The sequence below is a fragment of the Tupaia chinensis genome, unplaced genomic scaffold (assembly GCF_000334495.1).
Source record: "Tupaia chinensis unplaced genomic scaffold, TupChi_1.0 Scaffold000028_1, whole genome shotgun sequence".
NCBI lineage: Eukaryota > Metazoa > Chordata > Mammalia > Scandentia > Tupaiidae > Tupaia > Tupaia belangeri.
Genome location: NW_006159458.1, coordinates 139,724 through 158,959, shown reverse-complemented (window position 1 = coordinate 158,959; position 19,236 = coordinate 139,724). Strand labels below are relative to the sequence as shown.

At 41.0% G+C, this 19,236-nt stretch overlaps 1 protein-coding gene across 10 annotated transcripts in view; it reads right to left on the bottom strand.

The window, feature by feature from the left end:
* The window catches only part of CAPRIN2 (caprin family member 2), a 67,750-nt gene that overhangs the window by 17,380 nt on the left and 31,134 nt on the right, over positions 1-19,236 (bottom strand). For 9 of the 10 annotated variants that reach the window (XM_006140244.3, XM_006140241.3, XM_006140245.3 and 6 more), the window contains 6 exons: positions 18,716-18,883; positions 17,278-17,321; positions 12,650-13,324; positions 7,050-7,172; positions 4,316-4,397; positions 2,410-2,465 (listed from right to left, as the gene is read on the bottom strand). In XM_006140244.3, the coding sequence (XP_006140306.1) occupies positions 2,410-2,465; positions 4,316-4,397; positions 7,050-7,172; positions 12,650-13,324; positions 17,278-17,321; positions 18,716-18,883 (1,148 nt within the window). Of the gene's footprint in view, positions 1-2,409; positions 2,466-4,315; positions 4,398-7,049; positions 7,173-12,649; positions 13,325-14,992; positions 15,037-17,277; positions 17,322-18,715; positions 18,884-19,236 lie in introns of all 10 variants that reach the window. The other variant, XM_027770912.1, reaches the window with a different exon arrangement.

Genomic DNA, 19,236 nt, shown 5'->3' with positions numbered 1-19,236 from the left:
AACATGAAATCCTTTGGTACATTTTCCATACCTAAATAAGGCACAATTTAGATTAATATATTACAACTATTCTAAAACTGGAGTTGCTTTGTTTTTATTTTTAAGAGGTTTTTGCCTTAGGCTACGTGTACTCACTGGAGGGTGAGAAAGACACAAAGACAGTGAGAGGAAAAGTGAGAAATCACCCCACAATCCCTTGCCTTCTATTCTCCTCCCAGGTTCTTGGGAAGGCACACACTCATCTGGTGTGAGTTTCAAGCTGCCACATACAGGCCTAGAACTGTAGTCAGCCATGTGAGAGTCCAGCAATATAACTGCTACACCATCTGCTGGTCCTGGGACTGGAGTGTTGGTTTGTTGGTTTGTTTATTTTTATTATTATTATTATTTTAATTTGACCAGAGAGAGAGAGAGGAAAGTGAGGAAGCAAGCCACCAGGTCCAGGACTCGAAACACAGTCAGCCATGTGGGATTCCAGCAACTTAACCACCACACCACCTGCTGGCCCTGAGACTGGAGTGGTTTTAAATTAGACTTTTCTTCTGGTCTTATTAAAATAATGAGACAATTGCCCAAAATAAGTAGAATTGGCTATCTTGGGGCATAACCACTTTATTGCTAAGAGAAGATTCATAGATGCTAATTTAACAGGTTAGGCTACTCAACAGTTAATCTTCAAAAGACTTTTAAATTTTAGTTAGAAGTTCCACTTAGCAAAACACAGATAAAGACTCATTCTTCACGTAAGTATTTATGTAAACATTATAGAAGTTCTTGCTTCCAAATCATTGCTCTTTACTTAGATCAGATAGAGGTAGTCTAAGTACTGGTGAATAAACACGATGTTTTAGACAAATGGTTTCAAAAATAGACATGCAGATGCACCCAGGGAGAGTACAAAAACACAGATGCTGAGGCCAGCAGATGGCGTAATAGTTACATCACCGGACTCCCACATGGCTGACCACGGTTTGAGACATGGACCTGGTGACTTGAAACTTATGCCAGGTGCATGTTTGCCCAAGATCCTGAGAGGAAAATGGAGGCGAAGGGATTGTTGCATGGCCACTCCCAGGGGGTGATTTCTTGCTTTCTACCTGTTGCTCTGGCAAGTGCACATGCCCAGTAACAAAAATCTCTCTTAGACACACACACACACACACACACACACACACACACACATGCTTGAGTAACTAGAAATCCTGCTTCAAAAGGTCATAGGTGAGGGCCAGCAGGAGGCATGGTGGTTAAGGGTGCTGGACTCCCACATGGCCAACCATGGTTCAAGTCCTGGACCTAGCAGCTTGCTTTCTCACTTTCCCTCTCTCTTTCTCTCTCTCACTCTGTCCCTCTCTAATCAAGTTAAAATTAATAAATGAATAGAGTTAAATAAAATAATTAAAAAAAAAAAAAGAATAATGACTACTTAAAAAAAAAAACGGTCACAGGTGACACTTAGAAATATACATGTATTTTTATTAAAGTGACCAGAAGATTCTGATGCAGTCATCCACAGGTCTGTACCTGAGAACTACTAAAACTAGTCCAGAGGCTTTTCAAGGAAATTTAACCTGTCAATTTTAAGCAGGACAGATAGACTGGAACTAGAACAGATAGACTGGGACAGGTTTGGTTACAGCCCTAAGTGCAGGAGGAGGAGGCAGTAAAACCCCACTGACACAACTTGCTCTACACATAGTTTCAAAACTGAGCCATTCTTTATCAAACTATATACAAACCACTGTAAACAGTGTTTACTTAGAAGGCTTTGCAAGGGAGGGCTACAACCCTGAACCAACTGGTCAACCTAGTGAACTGTCAAAACAGCTACTCTCAAGAAAATTGCCATAAGATCTTCAGAAGGATGCTGAGAAAAGTTCTTTAAAGGTACTAACCAGATAATTACTGAACCTTGGGCTTACTACTGATGGAAATTCAATATGGCATTTAGAGATTTCGATGATGTGATACTTTTGTATTTCTAAGTGTGCTCTGTGGACATCAGTTCCTCATAACGTTAATTATTATAGTGGTTGAGGGTGCACACTGGCTAACCGTGGATCAAACAAAATGAGCTTCCTTCTCCAGAGCCTTTACTGTGCTGATACACTATGTGACTTCTGTAGCAAAGAGCAAAACAGCATTTTCAGACAAGACCCTCTGCTCTTTCCTGACTACAATCAGCTAACCCAGCTAACCTTCTCTACTACAACAGACATCTTTGACACCATCAGGGAATATTTTCAGAACCAGCTGTGTTTAATCTTAAAAACTGGATAGCCTTAGATCACATTCGATAATTTAGTCAGCTACACTACAATCAGTAAATCTAATCATTCTTGCCAAAGCCAGAGGTTTTTCCCTGAATATCAAAGAAAAATAAATGAAAGATTAATTTGGAGAAGTTACCTGTAAGGGCTCTTGGAGAAAATCGCTTTGAATGGACAGACTTTGCTCTGTAGATGCTGCAGAGTGAAATAAACAGCAAAGTATTGAGGGAGGAAAAAAAGTAATGCATATCAACTGCAAAAAAACCCTCAAGTTCACATTTTACATAAAAAGAATCAGCTAGAAGTACTAGGTTTCAAGTTCATTGCACACTTTTTTTTTAAATTTTATTCATTCACTCATTCATTTTGACCAGAGAAGCAGAGAGAGAGACACACACAGAAAGTGAGAAAGGAAGCCACCAGGTCCGGGACTCAAACCATGGTTGGCCATGTGGGAGCATCCAGTACCTTAATCACCACACCACCTGCTGATCCCCCCATTATGCACTTTCTATTCCAGTTTTAACAAGAGTCAGAGAAGACTAAAATAACAGGAAATCCTAGTTCCATCTATGATACACAGTGACTTTTAAAAAATTACTTTAACTTTATTTTTTATTATTATTATTATTATTTTTAAATTTGACCAGAGAGGGGCAGAGTGAGCAAGAGAGAGATAGAAAATGAGAAAGCAAGCTGCCAATTGGCCATGTGGGTGTCCAGCACCTTTAACCACTATGCCACCTGCTGGCCCCCATGGTGACATTTTAAGGTTAAATAAACAAAAGTACATTTTGAGCCTTCCAAAAAATAAGAACTATAATATTTTTTAAAATAACTGGTAAGGGACCAGCAGTTAGCATAATGCTATGTCACTGGACTCCCATGTAGTCGACCGCGGTTCACATCCCAGACCTGGTGGTTTAAAACTCATGCCGGGCGCATGTGCATGCATGCCCAAGATCCCGAGAGGAGAATGAAGGAGAAGGGATTGTGGTGTGGCCATCCCCCCTGGGGGGTGATTTCTCGCTTTCTATCTCTTTGTCTCTGTCTGTCTGGTGAGCGCTCGCACCCTATAGCAAAAACCTCTCAAAAAAATAAATAAATAACCGGTAATAGTAATCTAGAAGATAAAACATGAGCCATCAGAAACAGTAATTAACCGATACACTTCTATTTCAAAAATTTCGAAGTAAGTCCTAGCTAGGTCATCTATTTAGCTTTTTAATCTTCTCTTTGATTACGTATATTAATATGCTTTCATTGTTTTTTAAAGGGGCATGTGTGCTCACCAGAGAGATAGACAGAGAGTGATAAAGTGAGAAATCACCCCCAGGGGGATGCCCACACCACAGTCATCTCTCCTCCATTCTCCTTTCAGGATTTTGGGCATGCCCTCACATGCACCCAATGTGAGTTTCAATCTGCTGGTCCAGGACTCGAACAATGGTTGGCCACATCACATCCTCTGAAGTCCATCACTCTCTATTTACTCCCTGTGTTACTTTCTATTCGCTCTCCTTGCCCAGCTCCCAGCCATTACTGCACCAGCCTTCCAGCAGGAGGGTACTACTCACAGCAGCTGGCCTGTGGCATTCAAGCCATTCTTTGCCTCAGAGAAACTACACAGTGTGAAGCAAAAAGCCTCAACTTTGAAGCAAAGAGCAGATTCACAACTAGGCTCCACCATTAGGCATGGTGTTAATCACTGAGGTAAATGCATTCAAAGCCTCAACCCTAAATTTAGAGTCCAAAGGACTCCAGCAAGTTCTAGTCAGAATCTACTACAAGAAGAACAAAAATAATACTGAACAATTCCTTTTCACTTATCTGGAGATGGTCTTCTAAAAATTAACAGGTCAGTTACATAGCACACAAATGTACTTACGGAAATTTATCTGTACATGTAACTCTGATAGATGGATACAGTTGGAATAAACCAACAGAGACATTGTATGACCGTAAACACATCTAGAGGAAAACCATGTGTAAAACAAACATTAGAGCTAAAGCTATTTCTCTAAGACTTCAGAATGATTACATACCTACTGGGCTACCTGGAGCAGCTGAAGGCGGCTGTGATGATGGAATTGCACTTGAAGGGTTTTCAAAATCCAGAACAGACTCCTAAAAACAGGATTTTAAACAATGAATAGGAACAAAGTTGTTTTTTCTGTGGTTTTTAAATGCCAGATAACCAAGCATGCATGCACATGTGAAAGACAGAGAAAGCACCCTGTCCCCACAGGGCTTGATCACACCAGGATCCTTTTTTTCTCTATTTTTCCATCCTGTCAGGCTCCTGGGCAAACACACACATGCCCAGCATGCTAGTCAAGCCACCAGGGCAGGGATTCGAACCACAGTGGCCATGTGGGACCCGGCACCCTCTGCATGGTGCTTAACTGCTGCACCACAGGGGGCAGCCCATTGAAGATTATTCATTTAAAAGCTATTACTATTGGGCCAGCCAGTGGGTGGTTAAGGCAGCTGGATCCCACATGGTCAACTGCATGGTTCAAATCCCGACTTAACAGCTTGAAAAACATTCTGGGTACATGCATGTGCATGTCCAAAATCTTGAGAGAAGAATGGAGAAAAAGGGACTCCAGTATGGTCATTCCCCTTGAGAGGGTGATTTCTGGTTCTTCTTTCCCTCTTTCTGACTCTAGCAAGCATACACACCCTACAGCAAATTTTTAAAAAATTATTACCAACTGGACTGGTGTGAAATGAATTAACCTTGGAAAATTTGCTTTACAAGCTAAGTGATGTATAGTGATTAAATGTATGAAATAAATTAAAATAAAATATCTTTTAAAAAGGGGGGAAAGCTATTAGCATTAAATAATTCATGATGCCACCATAGCTTATTAGCTGTAGGTACCTAGCTATAGCTGTAAGTGTTTAGCTAATAATTACCTTTAACCTTAAGACATAAACAACTTATTCTTTACAGAAGAAATCTAGAATTAAGAATAACATCTTATGAAATTGCTAAGCCTTAAAGTTGTTAAGTGTTAAAATTATAATAATAATTCTAAGACCTAACTTGGCAAAGAAATTCCTGAGCCTTAATCACAAGCATTAATCCCAAATCTAGCCTGAACCTTTGTTTTTATAATATCCGACCAGTGATGGTGTCTATTTAATCTCAACTACTTCCTAGCTAATGCTAATCATTTTCATGATGAGAAGCCATTCTCCTTTCCCATCTGCCTATCTTGGTTCCACCAGAAAAATTTCCAACACTCTATGCTACGCACTTGCAGGGAGCATTTTGGTTCTTCTGTTTACCTTTGAGAATCCACAGGTGTAGCAATTCCTTCATTTTACACATAAGTAAAAGGTTGGTAGTTAAATAACTTAGCATAGGCTATATAGCTGATACGTGGTAGGACTGGGATTTGAACTTGAGCCACCCTCTAAAACTCAAGATCTTTTTGCTAAACAAAAGTAACTTATTCGATTACTTTAGCCCTCAGTAATACCATAGTACTCCGAAATTCTGTAAAAGAATGCATCATACAATTTAATTAAACATACTGTATCTTACAATTCAGCATTTAACGATTGATTTAATACAGGTTTGCAACCTTCTACAACTGAAATATGAACTTGAAGGCAATGAATACCTTAAGACGTTGCCATATGTAGTGGCACCTGATAGATAACAACCACACACTAGGTTCTCACAGGGAGAACCTGACTGGCAACTACTGAGCATCTACAGCAGTAGGAACTGTTGAGCACTTTACATTTTTACCTGTTTAAATCATTTAAAATTTTTTTAATTTACGATTATTATTACTTTTCAATTTGCGATAGGCACACAGTGCTCACCAGAGACAGAGAAAGAGAGAGAGAAAGTGACAAAGCAAGCCGCCAGGTCTGGGACTCAAACCATGGCTAGCCATGGGAGAGCCCAGCATTTTAACCATCACATCATCTGCTGGCCCCATGTTTAAATAATTTTTTAAGTGACTTTTTTTTTTAATTCTCAGAGGGCTCATGTACTTGCTAGAGAGACAAGGGAGACAAAACATACCCCTGCCCCCCGCCCCCCCCCTGCCCCCCGCCCCCCCCCCCAAAAAAAAGTGGTCTTGCTACAATCCTTTTTCTTCATTTCTCCCTCTGTCAGAATTCTGGGCACGTGCACACTGGCACCTGCCATGCTGTTTCAAGTCACCAGGATGGGAGTTGAACCATGGTGAATGATGTGAGATCCAGCTCTTTCAACCATGAGGTTTCGGGGCCAGTCCACGTTTAATTCAACAACAAACTTAGGAAGTTAGAACTATATCCTTGTTTTTTCAAATAAAGCAACTTAGAGAAGTCAAGTAATTTGCCTAACCTCTCAGAGATAAGGGGCTGCAGGGTCAAGATTCATACTCTTTCTGGACATCATAACCTAATGTAACAGTAATTTCTCTGTCATACTTCACATCTTAAGTTAGTAGCCCAGTGAATATAACGTAGGATACTTTTAAAAGTCAACTCATGAGGCCAGCAGGTGGCGTGGTGGTTAAGGCTCCAGACTCCCACATGGCTGACTGCAGTTCAAGTGCCGAACCCGGTGGCTTGAAAACCACATCGGGTGCATGTGCATGCATGCCCAAAATCCCAGGAAGAAACTAGAGAAGGGACTGAGGTGTGGCTGTCCTCCAGGGGGGTGATTTCTCACTTTCCCTCTGTCTCTGTCTCTCTGGCAAGCACATGTACCCCACAGCAAAAACCTAAAATAATTTTTAAAATAAAAAAAAAAGAGTTGACTCATACTTGCATAAAGTTACAAGTCCCTTGAATCTGGGTCATGAGATCCTGCAGTTTTTCTTTCCTCAATACTGGATCCTTTGGAAGGGTGGAGGAAGAACCTATAGGCTGATGGGTGGGCTTAGGCACCTACAAAATAAACCCATAATGTGTAAGAGTGAATTCGAATTCAATAGCCGAATTCAAAGAATTTAGCTAATCACTACTAGAAATCAAACAGCATCAGATTTCAGATAAACAATTTCCACATGATTTACGTTCTAAATAAAATAAGTAACTTTAGTTTTTCCTTTTCAGAACTTTAATGCAAATCTTTCTAAAACATACAAGTCTTAATTGATTTATTTTGCTATAGAGTGCATGAGAAAGTAAGAAACTACCCCCTGCCGGAGATGACCACATCACCATCCCTTCTCTGAGGATTCTGCACACAGAGCACGTGCCGGCATGATTTCCAAGCCATTGGGTTCAGACTCGAACTGCAGGGCCAGTCATGTGAGATACGGCATCTTAACCACACCACCACCCGCTGGCCCAGTTTTTATTTTATTCGTTATTTATTTATTTTTAGGTTTTTGCCATAGGGTGTGTGTGGAGAGCAGCCAGTCTGAGAAAACATGGTGTGACCTGTAGACACATGCAGAAATGCGCTTCCCTGGGCTTCTGAGCAATGCTATTGAGAGCATTTACATACAAAAGCACTACCTGCCTGTTGCTGGCGGTTATCTTCCTATTGTTGGTACCAGATACCCAATACTGCAGGGCAGTATGAGGCTAAAGGAAGCCACATGTGCTTATCAGATTTTGCCCCAAAAAGATGAGAGAAATTACATGGTGCCAGTCATTTTCACATCTTCAGACAATTTGCATCCAAAAACAACTGGCTTTTGCATTCCACCTCCTCATCCCCCACTCTCTTTGCATTCCATTTCCTCTTCTCCCATTCTCTGTCCTTGAAAAAGAATAAACCTGAGGGCAGTTCAAGGTCACAACTTCTCCATCAGAGAAGCTGGGCCCACCCGATCCATCCTCGCTTTTCTATACTTATGTGTCTTTGTGTTTATTATTGTGTTTATTTCTAATCCACCGCTTCCCCCACTCAGAAAAATGTGTTAAGTCAAGCAAGTCCTGGCAAGTGTGTGTACTCACTGGAGAGAGAGAGGGAGAAAGTGAAAAATCACCCGCTCACGGGGACGGCCATGCCACAATCTCTTCTCAGGATTTTGGGCATGCACACACACACACACACACACACCAGTGTGATATTCTTTTTCTTTCTTTTTTTTGGAGATGTTTGTGCTATAGGGATGTTTGCTAGCCAGAAAGACAGAGACAGAAAGTGAGAAATTACCCCCAAGGGGGGATGGCCAAGCCACAATCCATTCTCTTCTATTCTCTTGGGATCTTGGGGACACCCCATACGTGCCCAGCGTGAGTTTAAGCTACCAGGTCTGGGACTCGAACTGTGGTCAACTACATGGGAGTCCAGTGACAGCCATTATGCCAACTGCTGGTCCCAACCAGTATGATTTTCAAGCTGCCAGGTCTGGGGCTCAAACTGCAGTCAACCAAGGAGTCTTATTACTTAATCATCAAACACCTTCTCGCCCCTATTTTTTATTTTTTAATTGCCAGATGGTGCATTCACCCACCAGAGAGAGAACACAGAGTGAAAGGGAGAGGGAGAAAACACCCCCAATGGGGACATGGTCATACTGCAATCCCATTTCCTAATCCTGCTGGGATTTGAGGCACATACAAACACGTTTGGCATGTTTCTGTTAAGAGAAAATAACTAACTCAAAAAAAATGAATAATAATTAATGTGGTTTATTTTCAAGTAGAGTATGAGTGACCTAGACCCGGAGAGGAGGCATACATGCCTTTCTTGGGGTAATAAGGTATAGGGGTTCTTTTATTTCATTTTTGAGAATGACAGACAAAATCAGTGAAGAGATTTCCATTGGTCTGGCCCAAAAAGGCAGGACACATAGAAGCAGGAGCTTGTAGGTTATAAGTGGGTTCCACAATTTTTAGGGTGGTGATTGGAAGGGAAGATCTGTGTCTTGGAAAGAGATTACTATAAAAGAAATGCTTAATCTACATCTCAAGGAAAGGGAAGTTCTGTGTCTTGGGAAGAGATATGTACTGGAATTGGTTGAAATAAACATCTCAAAGATACTATGCCAGGGACAGAATGTAGGAAGAATCCTGTTGATGGGAAAAATGGTCTGTTAATGTTTATGGGCCTGACTCCCCCTAGGTCCTCTGGGAAGAATTTTGGAAAAATAGGAGAAAGTACTGTCCACATTTCTCAAGCCACTAGAGCAGTCAGCCATGTGAGATCTGGCTCCTCTAAACACCAAAGGCCAAAGGGCTGACCCGAACACAGTCACTTGTTAAGAGTGCTTTCACATGGCCAGTAGATGACACACTGCTTAAGGTGCTGGGCTCCCACGTGGTCAACCACGGTCTAAATCCCAGACCCGGTGGTAGTCTGAAACTCACACCAGGAACTCGCACCAGGCATATGTGATTGCATGCCCAAAATCCCGAAAGGAGAAGGGACTGGGGTGTGGCCACCCCCAGGGGATGATTTCCTATTTTCTGTGGCTTTGTCTCTGTCTTTCCAAGGAGTGCATACGTCCCTAAAGCAAAAGTGTCTCAAAAAAAAAAAAAAAAAAAAGTGCTTTCACTACACCAGTTACCGTTTGTCCTCGATACAAGGCACCACTGACTATGAGCTACATCAGTGATTTCCCCCAGGGTAAAATTACTACATGAGATAGACAAATCATTCAAAACAGGTGATCTAATTTCAGAAACATTAAGGAACAAATATATGTGCCCGCACCTCCTCGAATTGAAAAAATAAAGTATTGCGATAAAGCAAGTATACTCTAGGGGGCTAGGGATGTTTACAAGCCACTTAGCGCTCATGCCACCTTACTTTAATTGCTGCACCTGCTGAATTAGTTCTAATCTACAAATTGCAGTTTAGGAGAAAGTATCAGCTGTAGTGATTAATTTCATGTCATGTAGCCTTTTGGCTTTGAATTCTGTTTTGTTCCTGACTGAACTTAGGTTCTAGACTGCTGATACAGCAAAACAGGCAGAAGTACCGTATTATATGGAGAAGTGTCCTCTCAGTTACTGAAAACCCTACAGCTTTAGTATAAGGCTGTCAGTGCCATTAAAGCCAATTAAATATGAGTTTTGACCTTCCAACTAAGCATCTCTGATTTTATATCCTACTCAACAAATAGCACATTATCAATTTTCTGGTATGATAAAGGCTCAACACTGCTATATCCACTGGAATGTTAAAGTGGGTTTTTTTTTTGTTTTTAATTTTTTAAAAAATTTTAACTTGACTTATTTTAATTTGTCCAGAGAGGGACAGAGTGAAAGAGGGAGAGAAAGTGAGAAAGCAAGCCGCCAGGTACAGGATTCGAACATGGTCAGCCATGTGGGAGTCCAGCTCCCTTAATCACCACACCATCTGCTGGCCCCAAAGTGGGGATTTTTTTTTTTTTAAGAGAGATTCTTGCTATAGGGCACATAAGTTCGCTGGAGAGACAGAGAGACAAAAAGTGAGAAATCACCCCCCGGGGGTGGGGGGTGGGATGGCCACATCACAATTCCTTCTCCTCCATTCTCCTCTTGGGATCTTGGGCACGCATGCACACGTGCCTGGCATGAGTTTCAGGCTGTCAGGTCCGCGACTCAAATCATGGTTGACTGTGTGAGTCCAATTACATAACCATTATACCATCTGGTAGTCCCTAAAATGTTTTTTTTTTTTATTTTTGGTAAAGATTTATTTAATTTCATTTCTTCTTATTTTTTTTTCATTTGACCAGAGAGAGAGGGAGAGAGAGAGAAATGAAAAGCAAGAAAGGAGGCCATCAGGTCTGGGACTCGAACAACAGTCAATTATGTGGGAATCCAGCGCCCTTAACCACCACGCCATCTGCTGCCCCTAAAGTTGTTTTTTTAAACAGCTTTTTTGAGGTATTACATTGGGTGTTTTTTTTTCATTTATTTCATAAGAGAGAGAGAGAGAGAAAAATAGGTTACCTTGGCAAGGTTTCTCTATGCCGAGACACTCGCAGGCCAGCCTTCCAGGCACATGGGCAAATGCACAGCATGATCAGGCTGACCTGGGACCCAAACGCAGGCCTTGTACGGGTCACAGCCATGCACAGCGGCACTCAGTGTTTGTGCCACTACGCTGTGCTGGGCCTTAAGTTGGGTTTCTAAATAAAAGTTTCTTAAAATAGTTGTCATGTTACAATTACTCTTGAGTGATATCTGGTTAATGAAATAAGCCTATCAATTTTCCATATGATCAGAAAGAAGCTAAAACGGGGGCCAGCAGGTGGCGTGGCTGTTAAAGATCTGGATTCCCACATAGCTGACTGTGGTTTGCATTCCGGACCCAGCAGCTTCCAAGTTCATGTTCGTGCATGCCCAAAATCCCAGGAGGAGAATGAAGAAACGATTTAGGCATGGCTATCCCCTCTGGGGGTGATTTCTCACTTTCCCTCTGTTTCTGTTTCTCTCTAGCAAGTGCTGGTACCTTAAGGTGAAAATCCTTAAAACAAGAAAAAAAAATAAAAATGTAAAATTCATATTAGCACTACGAGAAAAGGAAAGCAAATGAAGACAACTCTAAAACGCTCTCCTCCTGAGGTAAAAGTGAGCTAGAGATAATTTATTTTTTTCGGAAAATGCAATGCTTTGTTTTCCCCAAACAAAAACTTTTTTGCCACTATTGGAAGACCAAAGAAAGCCTTTGGCTAAAATGGTAGGGAGTACAAGGAAGACCATACAGACAGGCTAAAGAACACTGGGAGGAGTTCACAAGTGGTAACAAGTTTCCATTACAAACAGTGTAAGTGTTGTACTTTATGATTTACTAAAACGCAATACTCACATGGTATTATATCCAAAGATTATTCATTATAAGCCTCATCTTCCTGAAATGGGTCATTTATTATTCACAAAACGAGGCCTTATTTTTTAAGTAAACTTCATATTCTAAAACTTAACTACAAAGTATTTACTGCCTGCAGCTCCTATCTCTTGAGAATTCTTATCTTGAAACAAAAAGACATTAATTCGCACCTTGAACTACTGTAATGTCTGCATGTATCTTCTTTGTAAGAGTACAGACTAATCTGAATAGCAACAAATGAATCAAAGAGAAAGGAGACTAGAGAAAATGTAACTTCTGTTAGAAAAAGCCACCCATGTGCCTGCCAGAGGAAGACACAGTGAAATACAGTACAACATGCCTATCATCCTGTGACAAGCATTTGCGTTACTCACTGTTCACATAATGTTCTTGTCTGAATTACCCACTGTGGCACTCCCCTGAATATTTTACAATGAGGAAGTTCCAACTCAGGTAGGCTCCAAGTCGTACTGTGTGAACTTTGAATTTTATGGGGGAAAATTCACCTACCTAGTAAAGAATTAAGTTAGAGCCTTTATACCTTAATTTAATGTGTTTTTTTTTTTTTTTTAAGAACTAAAAAGTTATCATTCTACAACTCTTTATGCCAATATTGACAGATGCAAACTGACAGAGATCTACTCACATCTTTGGGTTCGGTATTAAACTTCCTGGGCAGGAGCTGGTCGTTTGGTATGAGGCTTGCAGCAGCCACGCCCCAGGACTTTGGAGCAATCTGTGACTGTGGTGTTAAAGAGTGTTTTTGACTCTCCACATTGTTTTCCCAGGCTTTTGGAGTCTCTGGCTGTTTGGAATCCTGACCTTCACATAGGGGCGTGGTCCATGACTTGGTGGTATTCTGTTCACTCTGCATAGTTGGTGTCCAAGACTTTGGAGTTTGCTTCTTTGGGTCCTGTTCTTTCTGCAGCTGACCTGACCAAGGCTTTGGTGTCTCCTCCTTCCTCTGTTCCTCTTGAATGAATCCTGCCTTTGATTTGGGAGTTTCTTGCTTCCACTGGCCAGGAGTTGGTTTGGGTTTAGAGATCTCCTGTTTCTGCTCTTCCTGCAGAGTAGACCTGAGTTTTGGAAGCTCTTGTTTCCTCTGTTCTAAAGAAACTGCAGGTTTGGATACTTCCTGGTGCTTAACAGGAGACTCCCAGGACTTGAAAGATTCAGGCTTCTTCTCCTGGCCATCTGGTTCAGTAAGCACATCCCAACATTTGGGGAGATTTGGTTTTCTAGCATAATCTGCTTCCCAAGACTGCTCTTCATCTTGCTTGTTTGAATAATCTACTTCCGCTATATAGCGTCTGTTAAGAAACTAAACCAAAGAAACATGTGCTTGAGTCACAAATTCCATTGCAGCCCCGGAGAGTAATACCAGCTCTATTAGCGTCCCCGTCTCCATTGGTCTGAGCTGCTGTTAACATGAAACTTCTGTCCTTACCCTCAAAAACACTGTCTTACATTTTTGTCCATCCCTTTACCCTCAGTTAACAGAAATACAAACTGGTCTCTCAAAAGCAGCAATTAATGTTTGACTTACCTAGGACTGACAAGAACTGCACATCATGGTGCCACATTTCTGTGATTCAAGCTCTCTGACCAAAGCCATTCTGCCCTTGCCAGCCTTGGGACCTTTCTAGAGTTGACTGACTCCCAAAGTAGATAATAGTTCAACTACACAAAACCCAAAGTTATACTGCTAACTGTCTTATGTTTCCTGAATTATCAGCCTTTCTTAAAAATCTGCCTTATAGGGGGCCGGCAGGTGGAGTGGTGGGGGTGAGGGTGCTAGACTCCCACATGGTTGATCGCAGTTCAATTCCCAGACCCTTGCTTTCTCTCTTTCTCTTTCTCTTTCTCTTTCTCTCTCTCGCTCTCGCTCTCACTCTCGCTCTTGCTCTCGCTCTATCACTCTGTCCCTCTCTGGTCAAATTAAAATAAATAAATTGTGGACAGAAGTCTGACTACTTTTCCTATTTTTCCAAAATATTTTCAAAAGGGACTGGGGAAGTCATGCCACAAACATTTAACAGACCATTTATTTTCTATTAACAGAACTCTTCCTAGCTCCTGTTCCTGGCATAGTATCTTTGAGATGTATATTTCAACCAATTACAGTATATTCTTTTGCTTCTCTCTTCCCAAGACACAGAACTTCCCATTCATTGAGATGTCGATTAAGCCTTTCTTTAACTAATCTCTTCCCAAGACACAGATCTTCCCTTCCAATCACCAACCTATAACCTACAACCCCCCCACCCCCTTCTACATGTCCCGCCTTTTTAGGCCAGACCAATGGAAAATCTTTTCACTTAATGTTGTCTGTCAAGTTCAAAAACAAATAAAAGGAACCTCTCTGTACATGATCACCCACCCCAGAAAGGCATGTATGCCTCTTCTCCGGGCCTAGGTCACTCATATTTGGCTTGGAAATAAACCACATTAATTATTAATTTTACAGTTGGTTATTTTTCCATCAACAAAATAAATAGTTAAATAAAATCATTCTAAAAATTTCCCTTATATCAATTATACTTTTGTTTCTCTCATTCTTTACTACTTCAGCAAATTACAATGTCACTTAAAAACAGGAAAAAAATACCCTCCCCTTGTACCAATGGGAGTAAATTCTAGAAAGAGCAAAATACTGCACATCTTTAAATTCTAACACAGGAGCCAAAACCAATAGCAGCAGTACTTAAGCAGTTATTGTGGGCCAGGCCAAATTCAAGATAATTTAGACTCTGGCTTAGCTCCCTTCACCCTCACAATAACCCCGCAAGGCAGACATTACTGTTATTCCCACGTTACATATGAGGGTAACAGACACGGCTGGGCTAGAAACTTTGCCCAAAATCACTAAGCCAGTCAACTGCAAAGCAGGATTTGAGCTCGGGAAGTCTGGCTCGGAAGTGTCTAACCACACAACACTACACAAAAGCCTGAAAAATCAGCATCAGCAAATCGCATTTCAGTATCTTACCTCTTGTGGCTGTATTTCTGGCTGTGCAAGTTCCATGAGAGACTCTGAGAAAATAGAAGAATATTAAATAAATACCTGGTAAACTGTAAGCTTTTAGATGGATTACAATTCATTTCAGAACTTATTTCAAAAGACTCAGAAAAGCAACAGAGAAAGGGTAAGTACAATTATGTGTATTCATGGCAGAAGTCACTCTATTGCTAGCTAAAAGCATGTGGTCTAAGGCTACTTGAAGCCAGTAGCTCTCCTTACATAAGACGCTCTCTCTGTATGTGTGTGCACCAAGTATACAGAGACATAAAAAGAATCCTCTAATGGGGCATGGTCACACTATAATCCCCTAATCTCCATTGGGCATACACAAGCACCTGTTTGTTTTTTTCAAGCTACCAGGGCCAGAATTTGAATTGCAGTCAGCCATGTGTGATCCAGTTCCCAATGTAGTGCACTAAACCACTGTGCTGTGGCGATGGCCCTAAACATCGATTTCTGACACTCTCCTCTTACTCATTTACACATTTTTTTTTTTAGGTTGGAATTACAATTCAAGTCATCTTCTCTTGAAACAGAGCATTTCTAGACTTGTTACTAGCCTGTGTAAGGTTCGGAGGAATAAGTGAAGATAATGAAACACTGAAAATATTAAGAACCAAGGGCTGGAGCAGAACAATGGAACAGCAGTAAAACTTGACACTGCTAGGCCAGCCCACGTGGGGAGGTTCCAGGTTCAGGTCTGGAGGCCTCTGGGTCTGCAGACATGTGTGTACCCATAGTCCAGGGCTGGCTGAAGCTAAAGGTAGGCTGCACTGTCAAGACCCTGCTGGGAGTGCCATCTCTCTCTCTCTCTCTGTCTCTTTTACTCATGGAAGAAATGAATAACTTAAGAAAACAATTATTGTAAATAGGATTATCCTTGGGAATACACCCAGCAAGTCGTGTTAAGGTCAAAGTGGTTTGTTTCCAGAGAGCTGACTGTGTGGTTCGAGTCTGAGTACTGGACTCAGTGGCTTGAAAAATTTCAAGGAGCACATGTGTGTATGTACCCAAAATCCCAAGAGGAAAGCAGAGAAGAGATTACAGTGTGGCCTTTCCCCCCAGAGGCTGATTTCTCACTTTCTCAATTCCCAGACCCTTGCTTTCTCTCTTTCTCTTTCTCTTTCTCTTTCTCTCTCTCGCTCTCGCTCTCACTCTCGCTCTTGCTCTCGCTCTATCACTCTGTCCCTCTCTGGTCAAATTAAAATAAATAAATTGTGGACAGAAGTCTGACTACTTTTCCTATTTTTCCAAAATATTTTCAAAAGGGACTGGGGAAGTCATGCCACAAACATTTAACAGACCATTTATTTTCTATTAACAGAACTCTTCCTAGCTCCTGTTCCTGGCATAGTATCTTTGAGATGTATATTTCAACCAATTACAGTATATTCTTTTGCTTCTCTCTTCCCAAGACACAGAACTTCCCATTCATTGAGATGTCGATTAAGCCTTTCTTTAACTAATCTCTTCCCAAGACACAGATCTTCCCTTCCAATCACCAACCTATAACCTACAACCCCCCCACCCCCTTCTACATGTCCCGCCTTTTTAGGCCAGACCAATGGAAAATCTTTTCACTTAATGTTGTCTGTCAAGTTCAAAAACAAATAAAAGGAACCTCTCTGTACATGATCACCCACCCCAGAAAGGCATGTATGCCTCTTCTCCGGGCCTAGGTCACTCATATTTGGCTTGGAAATAAACCACATTAATTATTAATTTTACAGTTGGTTATTTTTCCATCAACAAAATAAATAGTTAAATAAAATCATTCTAAAAATTTCCCTTATATCAATTATACTTTTGTTTCTCTCATTCTTTACTACTTCAGCAAATTACAATGTCACTTAAAAACAGGAAAAAAATACCCTCCCCTTGTACCAATGGGAGTAAATTCTAGAAAGAGCAAAATACTGCACATCTTTAAATTCTAACACAGGAGCCAAAACCAATAGCAGCAGTACTTAAGCAGTTATTGTGGGCCAGGCCAAATTCAAGATAATTTAGACTCTGGCTTAGCTCCCTTCACCCTCACAATAACCCCGCAAGGCAGACATTACTGTTATTCCCACGTTACATATGAGGGTAACAGACACGGCTGGGCTAGAAACTTTGCCCAAAATCACTAAGCCAGTCAACTGCAAAGCAGGATTTGAGCTCGGGAAGTCTGGCTCGGAAGTGTCTAACCACACAACACTACACAAAAGCCTGAAAAATCAGCATCAGCAAATCGCATTTCAGTATCTTACCTCTTGTGGCTGTATTTCTGGCTGTGCAAGTTCCATGAGAGACTCTGAGAAAATAGAAGAATATTAAATAAATACCTGGTAAACTGTAAGCTTTTAGATGGATTACAATTCATTTCAGAACTTATTTCAAAAGACTCAGAAAAGCAACAGAGAAAGGGTAAGTACAATTATGTGTATTCATGGCAGAAGTCACTCTATTGCTAGCTAAAAGCATGTGGTCTAAGGCTACTTGAAGCCAGTAGCTCTCCTTACATAAGACGCTCTCTCTGTATGTGTGTGCACCAAGTATACAGAGACATAAAAAGAATCCTCTAATGGGGCATGGTCACACTATAATCCCCTAATCTCCATTGGGCATACACAAGCACCTGTTTGTTTTTTTCAAGCTACCAGGGCCAGAATTTGAATTGCAGTCAGCCATGTGTGATCCAGTTCCCAATGTAGTGCACTAAACCACTGTGCTGTGGCGATGGCCCTAAACATCGATTTCTGACACTCTCCTCTTACTCATTTACACATTTTTTTTTTTAGGTTGGAATTACAATTCAAGTCATCTTCTCTTGAAACAGAGCATTTCTAGACTTGTTACTAGCCTGTGTAAGGTTCGGAGGAATAAGTGAAGATAATGAAACACTGAAAATATTAAGAACCAAGGGCTGGAGCAGAACAATGGAACAGCAGTAAAACTTGACACTGCTAGGCCAGCCCACGTGGGGAGGTTCCAGGTTCAGGTCTGGAGGCCTCTGGGTCTGCAGACATGTGTGTACCCATAGTCCAGGGCTGGCTGAAGCTAAAGGTAGGCTGCACTGTCAAGACCCTGCTGGGAGTGCCATCTCTCTCTCTCTCTCTGTCTCTTTTACTCATGGAAGAAATGAATAACTTAAGAAAACAATTATTGTAAATAGGATTATCCTTGGGAATACACCCAGCAAGTCGTGTTAAGGTCAAAGTGGTTTGTTTCCAGAGAGCTGACTGTGTGGTTCGAGTCTGAGTACTGGACTCAGTGGCTTGAAAAATTTCAAGGAGCACATGTGTGTATGTACCCAAAATCCCAAGAGGAAAGCAGAGAAGAGATTACAGTGTGGCCTTTCCCCCCAGAGGCTGATTTCTCACTTTCTCTCTTTCTGGCAAGCACGCAGACCCTCATGTATGTATGTAACCTTCACATGTCTGTCTGTCTGTCTGTCTGAATGAATGAATAAATGGATTATCCTGCTAGTAGTTCAATAGAGAAGCTGATTCAAAAATCCATAAATGCCTTTCTCTTGGAACAAAGTATAACCTAACATTATATGTTCTAGCTAGGCTGACCCTGCAGCAACTAAAGATTTTCCATGTATATAGAAACAAATTAAAATATGGTAGTATTTCCCACTGACCTCAGTTTGAGTATTTACAAATGCAACTACTGTAAAGAATTTCAGAGATCACAACAAACCTGACTCTTTGACAGATTCAGTCGTCAATAACTGTTTTTTCTTTTCTGATTGTATTAGCATTTCTTCCTCCAATGATACTTCTTTTTTCTTAGCATTTTTGGGAACTGGGATACTTTCAAAATAGCCCGAGTTCAGCAATTTAGACAGTAGATCTTTTATGTGTTTGTCTAAGAAAGAGTGATTAAGACTTAGTTATCACATAACCCCATAGTTCACTGAAAATTATTGGGAATCGAAGTCCTAATTTTATCCTACTTATGTGCTATGTCACTCCAATAGTTACACTGGAGACTCTGAACTGGTCAGCGCCATGGGAGGTCAATATATAGTCCATCTTAATTTTATGCTTAATTAACACAAATTTTAAAGATCAGAATATCAAAGTTTAGCAAGTCATTGAAGTTTATCTGGACTTCCATTTTCATCATTTGAAAATAACCAGTTATGAAAGACCCTAAACAAAAACTATAACAAAATCACACATTCCCTAAGCTGAGAGACAAGTAATTTTTCCCATCAG